The 16,896-nt window shown below is 44.5% G+C and overlaps 1 protein-coding gene across 1 annotated transcript in view; it reads right to left on the reverse strand.

Annotated features, from left to right (window-relative positions):
* pid1 (phosphotyrosine interaction domain containing 1) overlaps positions 1 to 15,936 on the reverse strand; it is a 125,411-nt gene extending 109,475 nt beyond the window's left edge. Inside the window, exon 1 of the mRNA XM_041204093.1 lies at positions 15,668 to 15,936. Coding sequence (XP_041060027.1) covers positions 15,668 to 15,697 — 30 coding nt within the window. The 5' untranslated portion in view covers positions 15,698 to 15,936. The remainder of the gene's footprint in view (positions 1 to 15,667) is intronic.
* Between the last annotated feature and the right edge of the window lie 960 nt (positions 15,937 to 16,896).

Genomic DNA, 16,896 nt, shown 5'->3' on the forward strand with positions numbered 1-16,896 from the left:
TGCGAGGCTCGGATGTGTGACAGGTAGAGAGTGCACTAATGAATGCACTTTGTACAGAAGCAGAAAAGCCATAATGCTCTGGAGAAAGCATGAACGAGTGTTGGGGTCCCCAGCATACTGATACTTTCCAAGTTGGAGATGGATGCCCTAGACATGGAATGTGGACAGGTCACGGTGAGGCAAGTGTCTTGGAGGAAGGTAAGAGCCCAGTGGACAGGTGAGAGACTGGGTAAGTATGTGCTGCAGAAACATGACATCTCCAGTGAGAAGCTCTAATCAATAGTCCCCATTACTTGTCCAATCATAGTGCCTCAGTGAGGCAGTTGTCCATTCTGACAAGAAACCATAGTTCATGCACGGTCTCACTTTGTCTCAATGTAATCAACTAACATGTTCCTCCTTCAGAAGTGCCATCCTCACGATTCTCGATAGACACTGAGGACCCTCCCTTGACACTCAAGACGAGCTGTGGACAGATGCATCTGTGTCACATCATCTCTCCAAAAGAAGCTCCAGATGCAGGCACCTCGGATCAGTTGGTAGGGCACAGTTGTGAGGATATATCGCACTCACTTGAGGAGCTGGCTGAAGCAGCGAGTGCCCAGGGTGCTGGCAGTTGGAGGATTACTGGAGACCAGGAGTATGCTAAATCTGTGGCAGATGATGAGCCTCTGGAGTTGCCCATCTGATAGCAGATGCAGGATGTCCAGCAAGACGCATGGGAGGGTCAGGCGAAGATCCCTAAGGGACTGCATGTCATGGTCTCTGTCATGGAGGAATCCATGCGGAGTGTGAACACTGCATTGACCCAAAGCTCCGAGCGCACAGCCTCCTCCATTGAGAGAGTGGCAAATCTCATGGAGCAGCAGCTTGAGGAACATAATCAGGGGTTTCTGGGGCTGCACTCAGACCAGCAAACCCACACACTGACATTGGCCTCAGCAGGTCACTGACAGTGTGAGCGATGGATGAGGCACCTAGTCTCTCTGCTAGGCGCCTGTCCATCAATGGTGAGCAGGGAGGTTCAAGCCAACCTTATGCTGGTGAACCAGCTGCATGTTGCATCTCCGGGCTCCTCCCAGGGCGTTCCAGACAAAAGTAGCAGCTCCTCCACTCCTCTGCCAGTACCCATGGCATCTGCTGAGGCTGGACGACTGAGCTGTGCCCAGCCATGATACTGGACAGTCCCTCCCGGGCGGTGCCTGCAGAGGCTTCGCCAGCCAGAGGATGACCGCCAAGGACATCAGGGCCGACAGGACATCACAGGCAGCAGGCTGTCTCTAATGCCGCTACCAACGGGGTGGGGGAGGGAATGGGCACCAAGACGCAGCACTCGCAAGCAGAAGTTTATGGCACTATAAACACAGGAAGGGTTGTCACGGATGATATTACTTCAGTTGAAATGCATTCTATGTTCAAATTGTGTAAACATGACTACCATTTAAAGATGTTATTATATTTCATAGTCTGAATGTGCTTTATGCTTCTCATTGGTGTTGAGCATGGGAGTGGCTTGTGACAGATGGGAAGAGCTGCAAACTTCATTTCAGAGGTAGTCTGTTGGCCCCATCAGGAAAGTTCAGTAAGGGGGCGTCACCCTTGCCCTCACTTTCAAGCCATGCCTTGGTTACCTGTCTGAATGAATGGAGAATCAAGACCGCCCTGGTCTCCCTGCCTCCCACAAGGTTCATCACTTTTGCAGCCACGTCCTCACCCTGGGCCTCCTCTGCCTCCTCATCAGACCCATCAGCTGAGTCATCCTCTGCGGCCTGGGAGCTGCCTTGCTGTCTTCATCCTCCAAAAGGTCCCCCTTGACAGAGCCAAATTGTGCAGAGCGCAACACACAACGACAATAAGCGAGACGCACTCTGGAAGATATTGCAGTACTCCCGCTGATCAGTCCAGGTAGTGGGACCTCATCTTGAGCAGCCCGATGGTCCTGTCAATTACCGCCCTTGTAGAGGCACGACTTCTATTGTACCTCTTCTCTGCTTCTGTCCTTGGGTGTTGGGGTGACGTCATGAGCTATCTTTTCAGGGGTTGGCCTTTGTCACCCAGGAGCCAACCATCCAACTGAGCTGAAACAATAAAGAGCCTTGACACCTGGGAGTGTCTCAGGATGTACCCATCATGGGAGTTGCCTGGATACCTCGCGCAGACCTGCAAAATCTGTGTTCTGTGGTCGCAAACAATCTGGATGTTGATGGAGGTGAAGCCCTTTCTTTTGACGAAGGCATCCGGCTCACCTGCTGGCACCTTTTTGGCACCCTGGATGCGGGGGAACCCAGTGACTACAGCGAAGCCTCTGGCTCCCTCAACCTGGCTGCCTTTGTTGGTCTGGAAATGAATGAAGTTCATCACCTGTCTGAACAGAGCGTCAGTGACCAGCTTAACGCAGCTGTGGGCAGCAGATTGGGAGACATCACATAGATCATCTACTGACCGTTGGAAAGAACTGGAGGCAAGAAAGTTCAGAGTTACCCTAAGAGCCATTGGCATCGGGTAGCCACCGAAACAGTTTGATGTGATCTCTGGACCAATTATGTAGCAAATGGAGGTCACAGTTTCCCTACAGAGGCAGAGCCTCCTTCAGCACTGGACCTCCGACATATCCAGGTAGCTGGAACACTGCCCGTAGACTCTCGCTGCAGGATAACGGCATCTTTTGCAGACCCTTCCACCCAATGCTCCCTGTGGGCCCTGCAGCCCATGTGGCTGCAATTCTCTGCCCACCAGTTGCTCTCTGGGACACTGCCTGTGGACACCCGCCCTCCTCTCCCTTCTGGCCCTCTCCTCCTCAAAGGAGGAGGTCCCTCCAGTGGAGTAGACATCCCCATTTGCTAGAATACAGATGGCACAGGATAGTGCCCTGAAGGGTGCACGCGGCAGAAAGCCTCTGAGAAAGCTCGTAAGCCAAAGAGTGCTCTAGAAAATGCAGAAAATGCAAATAACTGTCAGAAAAGCACCTACAACTAACTCTCGCCTAAGCTCCTACCTAGTCACAGAGCCATGGCTCTGGTCGACTTTTATCCGCCCTGGATTGAGTTCCACTTAAAAACGGGATGGCCGCATGGGTGTATGGCTTGTGTGCGAACTGCAAAACCTTCAACCACTTTATATCTCATTGTAGTGATTGTTTCCTTTTATTCTGCGTTTAATTTGAGTTGCAATACCTCTTCTGTGTGCATTCCAGCAATGAATTTCACTACGGACTAACATGCAGTAAATTCAGGGATGATTAAGAAAGCTGGAAATTTGTATTAACTTTCCATTTAGAAATGTACATAAAGTCTGTGGTACACAAGGCAAAAAAGGAGGTTGTTATTTACTAAAGTTTTGGTTAATATCCAGTTAAAGGATTAATTGTGAGTAGGTTGTGATTAAATATGCATCTATTAAAACAGCCCTGTTATTTGCACAATTTGGGCAATTTTGTTTACAGCTTCGCTTTGAGCAATACGATAGTAGGTGAACTGATGAATACCTTTCATAGGTTAGACTTATTGCTGCACCAAGGTTAGTGTTTGCTTTAAAGAGGGCAGTCAATTACTATGGGACTCTCCGTGAAAGTATTTTCAATCCAGGGTTTCTCCACATGCTCCCTATAATTATTTCCTGGAACATCAATAGAAGGAGGCCTCTTCTGTGAAGCCCTGATGACATTTATCCCACTGATAAGGATGTGAAGCAGATGAACTCTCCAGGGTATTTGGTGATTCATGACCTTCTTTGATCAGAGTATAAATTGGTACAGGCCAGTCCAATCAGTAGCGGTCTTTGTGCTTGTTGTAAAAATAAATCCGCACAGTTATCCACCGGTCTGGATACAGATCAATTACGCTCACATGCCATGTGATGCGAGCATTTCATAGAGAAATCCCTTCATTTGATATCATACCAGGCATGTCTATTTCACTTCCTTATGGATGGGATAAATGTTCCTTACACTCCCAGTATGTCTATTTCACTTTATTGTGAACAGGAAAGATTTCCTTTGGACTCCCAGTATATCTATTTCACTTTCTTATGAAAGGGATAGATGTTCCATGGACTTCATGGGGAATTCTTTGACTATCGATATCACTGAAAGGAAAGATAATTAAAAGTAACCACCTGGGGCATATCGTGGGGTGAAAGTTTTTCATTCAAAGGACTTTCTGTTGCTAGCAACTTAGGGCAGAATCTTAACGGAACTGACTTGGGTAGAGGGGGGAATGCTGGTCGTCAATCTGAACCCCTTTGCTAATTGAAGCAGGCTTTACCGTGACTGCTTAACTCAGCCACAGGATTATCAAGCTGCTTCGAAGTTTCCCAGCCAATCAAAAACTCCAACCTACACTCTCTGAATGAAGGCTCTCTATTTAAAGGCACCGCAGCAGGGGTCTGAATGGCTGCTGGAAAGGTTGCTGCAGAAGCAATCAGAAAGCAAGAGAATGAAAGGAAGATGTGGGAAGGCTGCCCATCCGCATCCCCCTGCCTGGTTCTCTGGATCCTCGCTGGAGGTCATGCTGAAGGGGCTGGATATAAATTCCCTGTGGCTGGGTGGAACAGGCCAGTCAGCCAAAAGAAGCAGGCATGGCTGGAAGTAGCAAAGGGTGTAGCAGCAGGAGTGGGTGCCCGGGACCAGGATTCACTGCTGCAAAAGATGTAATGATTTCATTAAGTCTGGAAAGGTGACTGTTATACCAGTTTCAGGTGATGTCCATCATTCTCTGACCTCCCCAGCGTCCTCCTGCTCAGCGTTCCTCTGGCCGACACACTTTGCAGTTCCACACATTCCTTTCTCTCCAGCCACCATCTCAAATATCCATCTCAACAGAGAACACGTACGCTCATCCTTCTCTTATTGTCCTCTTGCACTGATCTATCAAGGTTACCCTGCTCAAGGGTTCTCATTCCATCCTCAGCACACAATGCACCTACACAATACACTCAGAACTCTCTGCATTCTCTCATTGCAGGAGAAGGCAGCACAGAACTCCAGGGAGAGGCCCAGAACTGGAGGTGGCTCTTTGATTGGTCAAGGTATCAATTTGACTGCCTCGGAAGATGAAGTCTTGGAGATTGCTAGGATGGTACACACATATAGCCTGCCCAGAAAGATGGTAATACCATTAGATGATGCAACGTCAGCATTTATTGCCCACCTCTAATTGCCCTTGAGAAGGTGGTGATGAGCCACCTTCTTGAACTGCTACAGTCCCAATGGTGTAGGTACACCCACAGTGCTGTTAGGAAAGGAGTTCTAGGATGTTGAGCCAGCAACAGTGAAGAAACAGAGATATATTTCCAAGTCAAGGTGGTGTGTGGCTTGGAGGGGAACTTGATGGTAATGGTGTTCCCATGCATCTGCTGCCTTTGTCCTTCTAATAGTTGAGGTTGCAGATTTGGAAGGTGCTGTTGAAGGAACTTTGTGAGTTGCTACAGCGCATCTTGTAGATGGTACACACTGTTGCCAGTGTGTGTGGATGTGGAGGGAGTGAATGTTTAGGTTGGTGGATGGGGTATTGATCAAGGAGGCTACTTTGACTTGGATGGTGATGGACAGTCTTTAGGGAGTCAGGAAGTGAGTTGCTCGCCTCAGAATTCCCAGTCTCTGCCCTGCTCTTGTATTTATATGGCTAGTCCGTTCAGTTTCTAGTCAATGGCAACCCCCAGGATATTGATAGTGGGCAATTCAGCAATGGTAATGCCACTGAATGTCAAGGGGTGATGGTGAGATTGTCTCTTGCTGCAGATGGTCATTGACTAGCACTTGTGTGTTGTGAATGTTACTTGTCATTCATCAGCCGAATCCTGAATGTTGTCCAGGCCTTGCTGCATGTGGACACGCACTGCTTCATTATCGAGGAGTTGCAAATGGTACTGAACATTGTGCAATCACCAGCGAACATCCAAATTTCTGGCCTAACGATGGAGGGAAGGTCATTGATGAAGCAGCTGAAGATGGTTGGGCCTAGGATACTATCAGGAACTTCTGCAGTGATGTCCTGGAATTGAGATGATTGACCATCAAGAACCACAACCATCTTCTGTTGTGCTAGGTATGACTCCAACCAGTGGAGAGCTTTCCCTCTGATTCCCAATGACTTCAATTTTGCCAATGGTCCATGATGCCACACTCGGTCAAATGCTGCCTTAATGTCGAGGGCAGTCACTCTCACCTCACCTCTGGAATTCAGTTTTTTTGTCCATATTTGGACCAAGGCTGTAATAAGGTCAGGATCCAAGTGGCCTTGGTGGAACTCAAATTAAGCATTAGTGAGCAGGTTATTGCAGAGTAAGTGCCACTTGACAGCACTGTCAGCGACACTTTCCATCACACTGTTGATGATTGAGTAGAGGTAGATGAGGTGGTAATTGGCTGGGTTGGATTATCCTGTGTTTTGTGGACAAGACATACTTGGGCAGTTTTCCACATTGCCAGTTGTAGCTGTACTGGAACAGCTTGCCCAGGGGTGGGGTTAGTTCTGGAGCAAAACTCTTCAGTATTATTGCTGGGATGCTGTCAGGGCCCCTAGTCTTTGCACTGTCTACTGCTTCAGCCATTTCTTGATATCAGGTGGAATGAATTGAATTGGCTGAAGACTGGCATCTGTGATGCTGGGGACCTCAGAAATAGGCTGAGATGGATCATCCACTCGCCACTTCTGGCTGAAGGTGGTTGCAAATGCTTCAGCCTTGTTTTTGCACTGAGGTGCTGGACTCCCCCTTCATTGAGTATGGGGATATTAGTAGAGCCTCCTCCTCCTGATAGCTGTTTTATTGTTCATGATTGGATGTGGCAAGACTGCAGAGCTTTGATCTGATCTGTTGGCTGTAGGGTCGCTTTAGCTCTGTCTATTGCATGCTGCTTCTGCTGTTTGCTATGCAAATAGTCGTGTGTTGTAGTTTCATCAGGGTGACACTTAATTGTTAGGCATGCCTGGTGCTGCTCTTGGCATGATTTCCTGCGCTCTTCATTGAACTAGGGTTGATTCCTTGGCTTGATGGTAATAATAGAGTGGGGGCTCTGCTTGGGCCATGAATACAATTATGTTGCTGCTGCTGATGGCCCACAGTGCCTCATGGATACCCAGTTCTGAGCTGCTAGATCTATTCTGAATCTATCCCATATAGCACGGTGGTAGTGCCACATACGATGGTGGGATGGTCAGTGTGAAGACAGGACTTCGTCTTCATAAGGACTGTATGGTCACTCCTACCTAAACTGTCATGGACAGCTGCATCTGCGACATGTAGATTCAGGAGGACAAGGTCCATTAGGCTTTTCCGCCTTGTTGGTTCCCTTACCACCTGCTGTAGGCCTAGACTGGCAGATTTGCCCTTTTATGATTTGGTGAGTATGACTACGTCAGGCTGTTGCTTGCTTAATCTGTGGGACAGCTCCCCAATTTTAGCAAAGCCCCCATTTGTTAGTAAGGAGGACTTTGCAGGGTCGACAGGGCTGAGTGTGCTGTTGTTGCTTCTGGTGCCTAAGTCAATGCCACGTTGTTTTATTCCTTTTGACTTTTTGTACCAGTTTGATAAAACTCCAAGTGGTTAGCTAGGCCATTTCAGAGAGCAGTTAAGAGTAAACCACATCACTGTGGGTTTAGAGCCACATGTAGGCCAGACAAGATAAGGACAGCAGAATTCTTCCTTTTGTGAATTAGATAGGTTTTTACAACAATTTATGATAGTTTCATGGCAGTATCACTGTGACTAGCTTTCAATTCTCAATTTTAAAAAATTCATTAGTTGAATTTAAATTCCACAAACTAACATGTTGGGATTTGAACCTGTCCTCCCAGAACAAGAGCCTCAGCCTCTACAGTACTAGTCCAGTGACACTACCAATGCACCACCACCTCCCCTGATCATGTTGGGTTCCATCTCCCCTTGAAAGTTAAAATTCTGCCCTTACTGTTTATGGAGGAACAATATGGTTGCCTGTCAGCCATGGCTCAATGATATATTTAGCTCTGAGTCAGAATGTGATAGGTCCCACTCCAGGACTAAGCAAATTTGGGCAAGACTCCAATGCATACTGAGGAAGTCTTTCAGGTGAGATGTTAAACTGAGGCCCTGGCCATTCTCTCAGATGGATACGAGTGATCCAATGTGTCTCATTGGCTGCAAAGTTGTTTGTGGCATTCTGAGGATAGAACAGTTTATATTAAGGTGCAAGTTATTTTGCTCTTTGGAGATGTAAGAATGAATCATTGAAACACTTCTGGTCAAAAGTTACACTTACCCTGTATTCAAATATGAAATTCATAATCTGTCTACCTGATTGAAACTTTGATTACAAACTGGCCTTTCCCCTTGGCTTGCTAAAGAAAGAAGTTGTTTTCACACCTTCAGGTCATCCCAAAGTATCTTACGACCAAAGAAGTACTTTAAAAAAGCTTCTGACGCTAGAAGATGGGGCACCCTTCCACCGCTTCCTGAAAATACATTGCCAGAAAAGACAAAGAAATTTGGGACCAGATTCTTGTCAGTAAAGGAATACCTAAAGGTAAAAAAAAACTTTACCAAACCCAAAGGAAGAATTAACTTAGAATGGTAGCTCAGAACACAGGAAGAATTCCATGAGTCAAATAACTATTAATATTCTTCCCATCTCCAACATTTAGATACTTTGGAGGATTTCTTCCAGCCTTTTTGTCATCAGGTCATGCTTAGTTCACTTGACTGGTATTGATTGAAATTACATGGGAGTCTGGAATGTGTGTTCCTTTATTTTTTTTTAACCAGTGTGCAGGGTAAACAATAAGCACTAACACATTCCTGCCACTTAATGTCTGGTTTGACGTTTCTATAAACAGATACTTATGACCTAGATTTTCACTCTGACATGAATCCTGCCTTATCCATCTAGGGTAGATTGGTGGGAAGAAGGAGAATTGCTGCAGAGCCTCTTGTACTGTTGTGAGTGCGGGACTCCATATCAGACAAACAGAAATTCCACAAGTAGGTATTTCTCAGGGGCTTGATTTGGAAACGTGTAAACATGCTAATGAGTTTCTGCAAGTATTAGGACAATCAGCTGACCAAAATCAAAATGATATGTTCCTCACTATGACCTGAGCCTTTCTATAACTTCTTGCAACATACTTTTGTTATGTCTCCCAAAAACAACTTCATTAGAGAGTTTAACCAAACACTTTTGAAGCATGATGTGTCTGGCTCATGGCAGTTCTAAATGCTTTCTTGTCACTTTCTGTTATGTTGTTACATACAGTCGCATTGCAACTTCTGGATTTCAGCCTAAGTGAGCTCGCCGCAAGTTGCGGTGACATTATGTCCCTAATTAGCGGTGGACTTCTCAGTGTTTGCCGCTAATGAGGAAGGAAAATTTGGGCCAGTTTCAGACAGGAACATAGCTTCAATCCATCCAGCCCAGCCATCTGCAGCATCCCCTGGTAATGACCCTGGATTCCATTTGTTGACAAGAACCTGTCTAACTCTTTCTGGAAATGCATTAAGTTTTTTTTGTTCTACCACCCATTCAGTTCCAAATGCTTACCACCATTTAAGTAAAGCTTTGAATTTCTCCTGCAATCTTGTTTTCTTTTATTGTTTTTAATTTGTAAATACAACACCTTGTAATTGAAACATGACTGTCTAAAATGACCTGTGATATTTGGTATATATTCCTACAGTGTCTAGAACATCAATAACTGATGACCAAAACCATTGCAACAATGACAGCTAAGCCAATTTTTGAATCAAGCTCTTGAAGTCACCTCTCATGTTATTCAATAGTGCCGTCCAAGCAAATTGCAAACATGTGATTGATTCATTTTACTTTTCTTTTATTAAAATTTACATCTAGGGCACATAACACGCTAACCATTAATCCACGAAATTCCAATTGTCTACACAGCAATAATTTACATTTCCCAATGTATTAATGAAGAAAAGTCTCAGAAAGAAAGATCAATTTATTTTAACTTAAAGGGGAAAGCTAGGGATGCTAAATTTTCAGATGGGTGGAAGGTAAATTTGTCATTTGAGCATCTCCTGTTCGAATCATTATATGCCTGCACGACCCTTCATACTTACATTCCAGTTCTGCATATGTAGTCTGGGGGCCAGTAAGAGGAAAGAATACATGAAAGATGCCAATTATTCTCATCCTTATTGAAAGATGTTTTTCTCTCCTGCTTTTAGGGATACTCCCCAAATTTAGAGGACACATAGCAGCAGCCTGCTCCGGGCTAATTCAGTTCTGTGAGTGGGCAGAACAAAGTTTCCCTTGCATTTTCCTCTTTTCTTTTGTTGCGCTTAATTTGTTAATATGACCCTTTGTACGTGAAACATGGCTGTCCAGAATGACCTGTAACATTTGGTATTGTGCAATCTTGTAGCATTTTGAATTTCACTAACCAGTGACCAAAAGCATACACAAAGGACAGCCAAAATGCAAAGTCAAATTTTGAACCATCTTCCCTGGGTCACCTCCCATGTTTTTCAATAGCACAGTCCAAGTAGATTGTAAACATGTGTTGGACTCAATTTAACAATTTTTTAAAATCAAGATTTACATCAATGGCAGCTATCATGTCAACCACTAATCCATAGATTCCAATCCTCCACATGAGGATAATTTATATTTCCCAATTTTTGCCAATGAAGAAAGGTCTCACAAAAAACATAATTTTTCTCTCTGAGATGAGAACTATGAATGTTGAGGTCATCTTGTCCTCTAATTTATCCTCACTTTTAGTAGATTAGGGAAGTCTCAGAGTCTCTTTTAGATAGCATCATATAGAATGTACAGCACAGGAACCGGTCTCAGATGGTCCATGCCAAATAGCTCCACTATGCTCAAGTACTCCCTGCACAGGGAATAAAAAGACTTACATTGATACAACGCATTATCAAATCGCTCAAGAAAATTGGTAACAACTTATATTTATATAGCCTCCCTAACATAATAAAGCATCACAAGGTGGTTCAAAGAAGCATTATAAAGCAAAATTAGACACTGAGCCATGTAAGGTGACATTAGGGCTGATGTTCAAAAGCTTGGTCAAAGAGAAAGGTTTTAAGGAGTGTCTTCAGGAGGAAAGTGAGGTAGAGGGGCGGAGAGGAGAAGGGAAGGTATTCCAGAGCATAGGGCCTAAGCAACTGAAGGAGTGGCCACCAGTGATGGAGCAATTAAAATAAAGGATGCTCAAGAGGACAGAATTCAATTAGCCAAGATGGTTGTGGGGTTGGAGGAGATTACAGATGATAGAGAGGAGTGAGGCCATGGAAGCATTTGAAAACAAAGATGAGAATTTTAAAATCGAGACGTTATTTAACCAGGAGCCAATGTAGGTAAGCGAGCACAGGGGAGATAGGTGAACTAAATTTGGTGTGAGTAAGGATATGGATAGAAGAGTTTTGGATGACTTCGAGTTATGGAATGTGGGACATCAGCCATAAGTGCTTTGGAATGGTGGAGTCGAAAGGTAAACTAAGGCATGAAGGAAGGTTTCAGCACCATGTGAGCTGAGGTAGGGGTGAAGTCTGGTGATACTATGAAGGTGGAAATAGGCAGTCTTAGTAATCATGCAGAAATATGTTTAGAAGCTCCTCTTGAGGTCAAAATGACATCAAAGTTGTAAACAATCCGGTTTAGTCTCAGCCAGTTGCAGGGAAGGGGGATGAAGTCAGTAGCTAGGGAACAGAGTTTGTAGCAGGGCCCAAAGCCAATGGCTTCAGTTTTCCCAATATTTAATTGGAGAAAATTTTGGCTCATTCAATACTAGTTGTCGGATAAGCAGTCTGATAATTTAGCAACAGTAGAGAAGTTCAGTGAGGTTGTGGTGAGGTAGAGCTGGGTGTGGTCAGCGTACATGTGAAAACCGATGTTATATTTTTCCTGATTGCATTGAGGGGAAGCATATTGATGAGGAATAGGAGGGAGCCAAGGGTAGATCCTTGGGGACACCAGAGATAAGGATGTGGGAGTGGGAAGAAAAGCTATTGCAAGTGATACACTGGTTTCAATTATTATAGATAAGAATGGAGCAATCGAGTGCAGTATCACCCCAATGGGACAATAATGGAGAGGCATTGGAGAAGGTTGGTGTGGTCAACCACATCAAAGGCTGCAGACAGGTCAAGAAGGGTGAGGAAGAATAGTTTACCTTTGTCACAGTCACATAGGATATCTTCTGTGCTCTGATAAGAGCTGTTTCAGTATGTCACAGGGTGGAAACCTGATTGTTCTTCTCCCCTTTCACTTGCTTAAAATCTGTAACATTTCTAACTTTTCCCTGTTCTGATGAAAGATTATCGACCTAGGGCTTGGTGTAGAGAGCACAATTTCAAAGTTTGTGATCCTTCTTTCAATTTTAGTGATAGCTTTCTATTGCATAACACTCGCTGCACTTCTTCTAATTACTCCAACCAGAGATAACCTGCTGCTTAACTTCCAGTTCCATACTTCCATCTTCTGCCACCACTGACACCAGGTACTTGAAGCTACTCACATCCTCCAAGTCTTCACCCATAATCTTTATACCTTCATTCTGATCCTCTTCCCTAGGCTCAAACTGACAGTGCTTGAATTGGGTCTTTGATCTACTGATCTTCATACCGTCTTCCACTGCTCTTCTCCTGTTCTCCAGATACTCAGTCAGGTTCATGTCATCCCCACCAGATAGCTCAATGTCATCTGCAAACATCATTGACCATGGTACTTGCCATCCTGCTTTCTCAATTAGAACAGCCATGACAAGCAGGAAGAGGAAGGGGCTTAGTACCAATGCTTGATTTTCCAAGCACAGCATTATTAAATATTACAATAATGTGTCATTAAAGACAGTGTGATTCTATCATTTGAACATTATAATTAATCTGCTTAGGTGCTGTAGAATGTCCAAGTCATCGTTCCCCTCATTCTATTTCCCTTCTTCACCGACGGCAAACAAGCTTTGCTTTCTTTTCTTGCTCCTCCCACCCACGCCACCCCACCCCGCCCCAGACTAATATGTCATCCCTCACAAAGAATCCTCAGAGTCGGCATTAAATGATCTTGCCTTACTAGATCAAGCCTGTGAAGTGAACACTCGCCATTACCCAATCAGAAAAACAATTTACTGAAATAAATTCATAAAATCATTGTATGATCAGACTAATGGCCACCACATTACAGGAAGGATATGATCACACTAGAGAAGGTAGAGAGGAGATTTATGAGGATTTTGCCAGGAACGGAGAATTTTACCTATACAGAAAGATTGGATAAGCTGGAGTTGTTTTCTTTGGAACAGAGGAGGCTGAGGGGGAATTTAATTGAGGTGTATAAAATTCTGAGGGGCCCAGATAGAGTGGGCGGGAAGCACTCTCCTTACCAGAGAGGTCAATAACCAGGGACATAGATTTAAAGTAATGGGCTGAAGAATTAAAGGGGAGTTGAGGAGAATTTGTCTTCACCCAGAGGGTGGTTAGGATCTGGAACTCACTGCCTAAGGGTGTGCTGGTGGCAGAAAGCCTCAGTGCATTTGAAAAACAACTTGGATATGCCCTTGAAGCTATAGGGCTACAGACCAAGAGCTGGAAAGTGGCATTAGGCGGAACTGCAATGTTTTTTGGCTGGCATAGGCCATGATGGGCTGATTGACATCCTTCTGTGCCATAAATTTTCCATATTTTGATGTAATGTAGTAGTATTGCTGTTTATTTGTAATCAGACTAGTGGAGTGGTATTTCTGTTTAATTGCAATCAAACTAGTGGAGCGGTATTGCTGTTTATTTGTAATCAGACTAGTGGAGTGGTATTTCTGTTTATTTGTAATCAGACTAGTGGCGTGGTATTTCTGTTTATTTGTAATCAGACTAACAGAGTGGTATTGCTGTTTATTTGTAATCAGACTAGTGGAGTGATATTTCTGTTTATTTGTAATCTGACTAGTGGTGTGGTATTTCTGTTTATTTGTAATCAGACTAACAGGGTGGTATTGCTGTTTATTTGTAATCAGACTAGTGGAGTGATATTTCGGTTTATTTGTAATCAGCCTAACGGAATGGTATTGTTGGTTTTTTTTGTAATCAGGCTAGTGGAGTGGTATTTCTGTTTAGTTGTAATCAGACCAGTGACCTGGTACTGTTGTTTATTTGTAATCAAACTAGTGGAGTGGTATTGCTGTTTGTTTCTGATCAGACCAATGGAGTGGTATTGCTGTTTATTTGTAATCAAACTAGTGGAACGGTATTGCTGTTTATTTGTAATCAGACTAACGGAGTGGTATTGCTATTCGTTTGTAATCAGACCTACAGAATGGTATTGCTGTTTATTTGTAATCAGACTAGTGGAGTGGTATCGCTGTTTATTTGTAACCAGACTAGTGGAGTGGTATTGCTGTTTATTTGTAACCAGACTAGTGGAGTGGTATTGCTGTTCATTTGTATACAGACTAGTGGAGTGGTATCGCTGTTTATTTGTAATCAGACTAGTGGAGTGGTATCGCTGTTTATTTGTAACCAGACTAGTGGAGTGGTATTGCTGTTTATTTGTAACCAGACTAGTGGAGTGGTATTGCTGTTCATTTGTAACCAGACTAGTGGAGTGGTATTGCTGTTTATTTGTAACCAGACTAGTGGAGTGGTATTGCTGTTCATTTGTAATCAGACTAGTGGAATGGTATTGCTGTTTATTTGTAACCAGGCTAGTGAAGTGGTATTACTGTTCATTTGTAATCAGACTAGTGGAGTGGTATTGCTGTTCATTTGTAATCAGACTAGCGAAGTGGTATTGCTGTTCATTTGTAATCAGACTAGTGGAGTGGTATTGCTGTTTAGTTGGCCGAAGACACAGTGACCTATTGACTGTTGGCTTCAAGTCAAGAGACTACAGTATAGCAAAATTGAGACAGGTATAAGGAGCCGCTTTGAGGGCATTGCGCGGTTACCTTGGTGATTTCCCAGTCTTTGCGACTGTGAATTTTATTTCAGCGTGACTGATACAAGTGTTGCTAACCATCTGGGTCAAATTTATCACAAAATGGGAGGGGGAGGAGGCTTGAAGACGGCGAGAAGGAGCAAGTCTGGAATAGCCTTGATAACCCTCAGTTCCTTGAGCTCTCAATGCAAATTCCGTCACACCAGGGTTGCCCGTCCACGCTGATCTATCACTCACTGAAGAGAAGACACTTTCATCTGGCCACAACTATAACAAGGAGACTGATTTCCTCCTCGCCCCATCCTTGCTAAACATTGCAAGTATCTCTTGGCTGCACACAAGAATCTGTTGACATTTCTGTCCCCAAACCCATTTTAACAAGCCCATGCCAAACCGTGATCTTCAGACTTCATTACTGTTACCGATACGACAGATTGCTGGGTCTCCGCACTACATCAGCAGATCATAAAATTTTACATAAAACACGGACAACTGCGATTTACTATCACACGGGACAGCGAAGCTGCGGAATCGACCCAAAACAACGATTTGTTTTAGACACAAGCATATGGAAATGGACGCAACGCGGTTATAATGGTTTTACAGGTTGGATGTGTCCGCCACTCTCTATCTCCCTTTCCTTTCGTAGAAGGGATTGTAAAGTGTCTGAATCCAGTGCTACTGAGAGAGAGAGAGAGAGAATAATGCCAAAAGCGTACGTGCCGGTAGACAGTCTGTGGAATGAGGGGCTGACACCGAGCAGCCACAGAGCGGATTCGCTCTTACCTGCAACCTCTCGCTTGCTGGCTGCCACATGTTGGTCCTGCCTGCGGGCCAGTGGCAGTGGGTGGGCTGGAGGTTTGATGCTCCTCTCCCGCTTGCTGGGCTTGGTATAGCAGTAGCTGCTGCCCGCTGCCACTGTCTGATGGGATCGACGGCGTCTCGCTGAATCTTCTCGCCCCTCTCTCTCTCTCTCTCCCTTTTCACCTCCTCTTCTGGCCGCTTTACTCTGCTGCTGCAGGCAGATATCCAGAGGCGGAAAAAGCCAGCCAGACCCTCATTCCCATTTGTAGCGGCGCCGGGAAGTGGGAGGTCGCTGACGGAGCCGGGGGCAGACACACACACACACACACACACACACAGATATATATATATATATATATGAACAGTCACGGCTTGTGGCCTCTGCTCTCAGTTCGCAGCCTCTCGTTTTAATTGTAAACACCCACCAGTACCTTGCGTTACACTTCGCACTTTCTATCGCACATGTCACTAAAGTATATTTGTAGTGTAATAATAAATCTGCAGGCTACGTTGAACCCTTTAGTGTAAAAAAAATGAAGCAAACTCTGATTTTGAAGTAAACTTGTTGAAGTTGACTCGATTCCATTAACTTCGACCACTGTTAGGTCAATTGAGGTATAGAAATGTTACCCTAAAGCCTGTCTAAATCTGAATCTAAAGCAGATCTTGGGAAAAGGGGGAGGGGAATGGATTTGATCAGTGCATTTCAGTGATATCAAGAATGTGGACCGTTCCTCTGTACTTAGCGTTTTGGAAATGCAGTTTTCTTTTCCCGTTGATCCGCACTCCACTTTAAACTGTGGCCCCTGCACCTAAACATGCCTGTGATTGTGGGGGGCGTGCTGAGCCTTACTACCAGCCAGATACATCGACTTGTACATCTTTCATGTAATAACAATGAGACTTAGAGATTTACCTCCGCCCCCTCTCGACAAGCACCAGAAGGAGGCATGATAGCGAATCTGTCAAATGTGGCCCTGGCACTGCTTAGCTGTATCCAAAATACTGTCTGGAAGTGGTATTCAGAATATGGATGGGGTTAAGAGAATGTTCAAGGTCCGTACGTTCTGTCCAGCGATATTGAAAGAGACACCCCGCAGAATAGCAGAATGGGATTCTCATACAAAAGCAAGTTCTGATGAAAGGTCGTTGACCTGAAACATTAGCTCTTGTTTCTCTCTCCACAGAAGCTGCCAAAACTGCTGAGTATT

The sequence above is a fragment of the Carcharodon carcharias genome, chromosome 2 (assembly GCF_017639515.1).
Source record: "Carcharodon carcharias isolate sCarCar2 chromosome 2, sCarCar2.pri, whole genome shotgun sequence".
Taxonomy (NCBI): Eukaryota; Metazoa; Chordata; class Chondrichthyes; order Lamniformes; family Lamnidae; genus Carcharodon; species Carcharodon carcharias.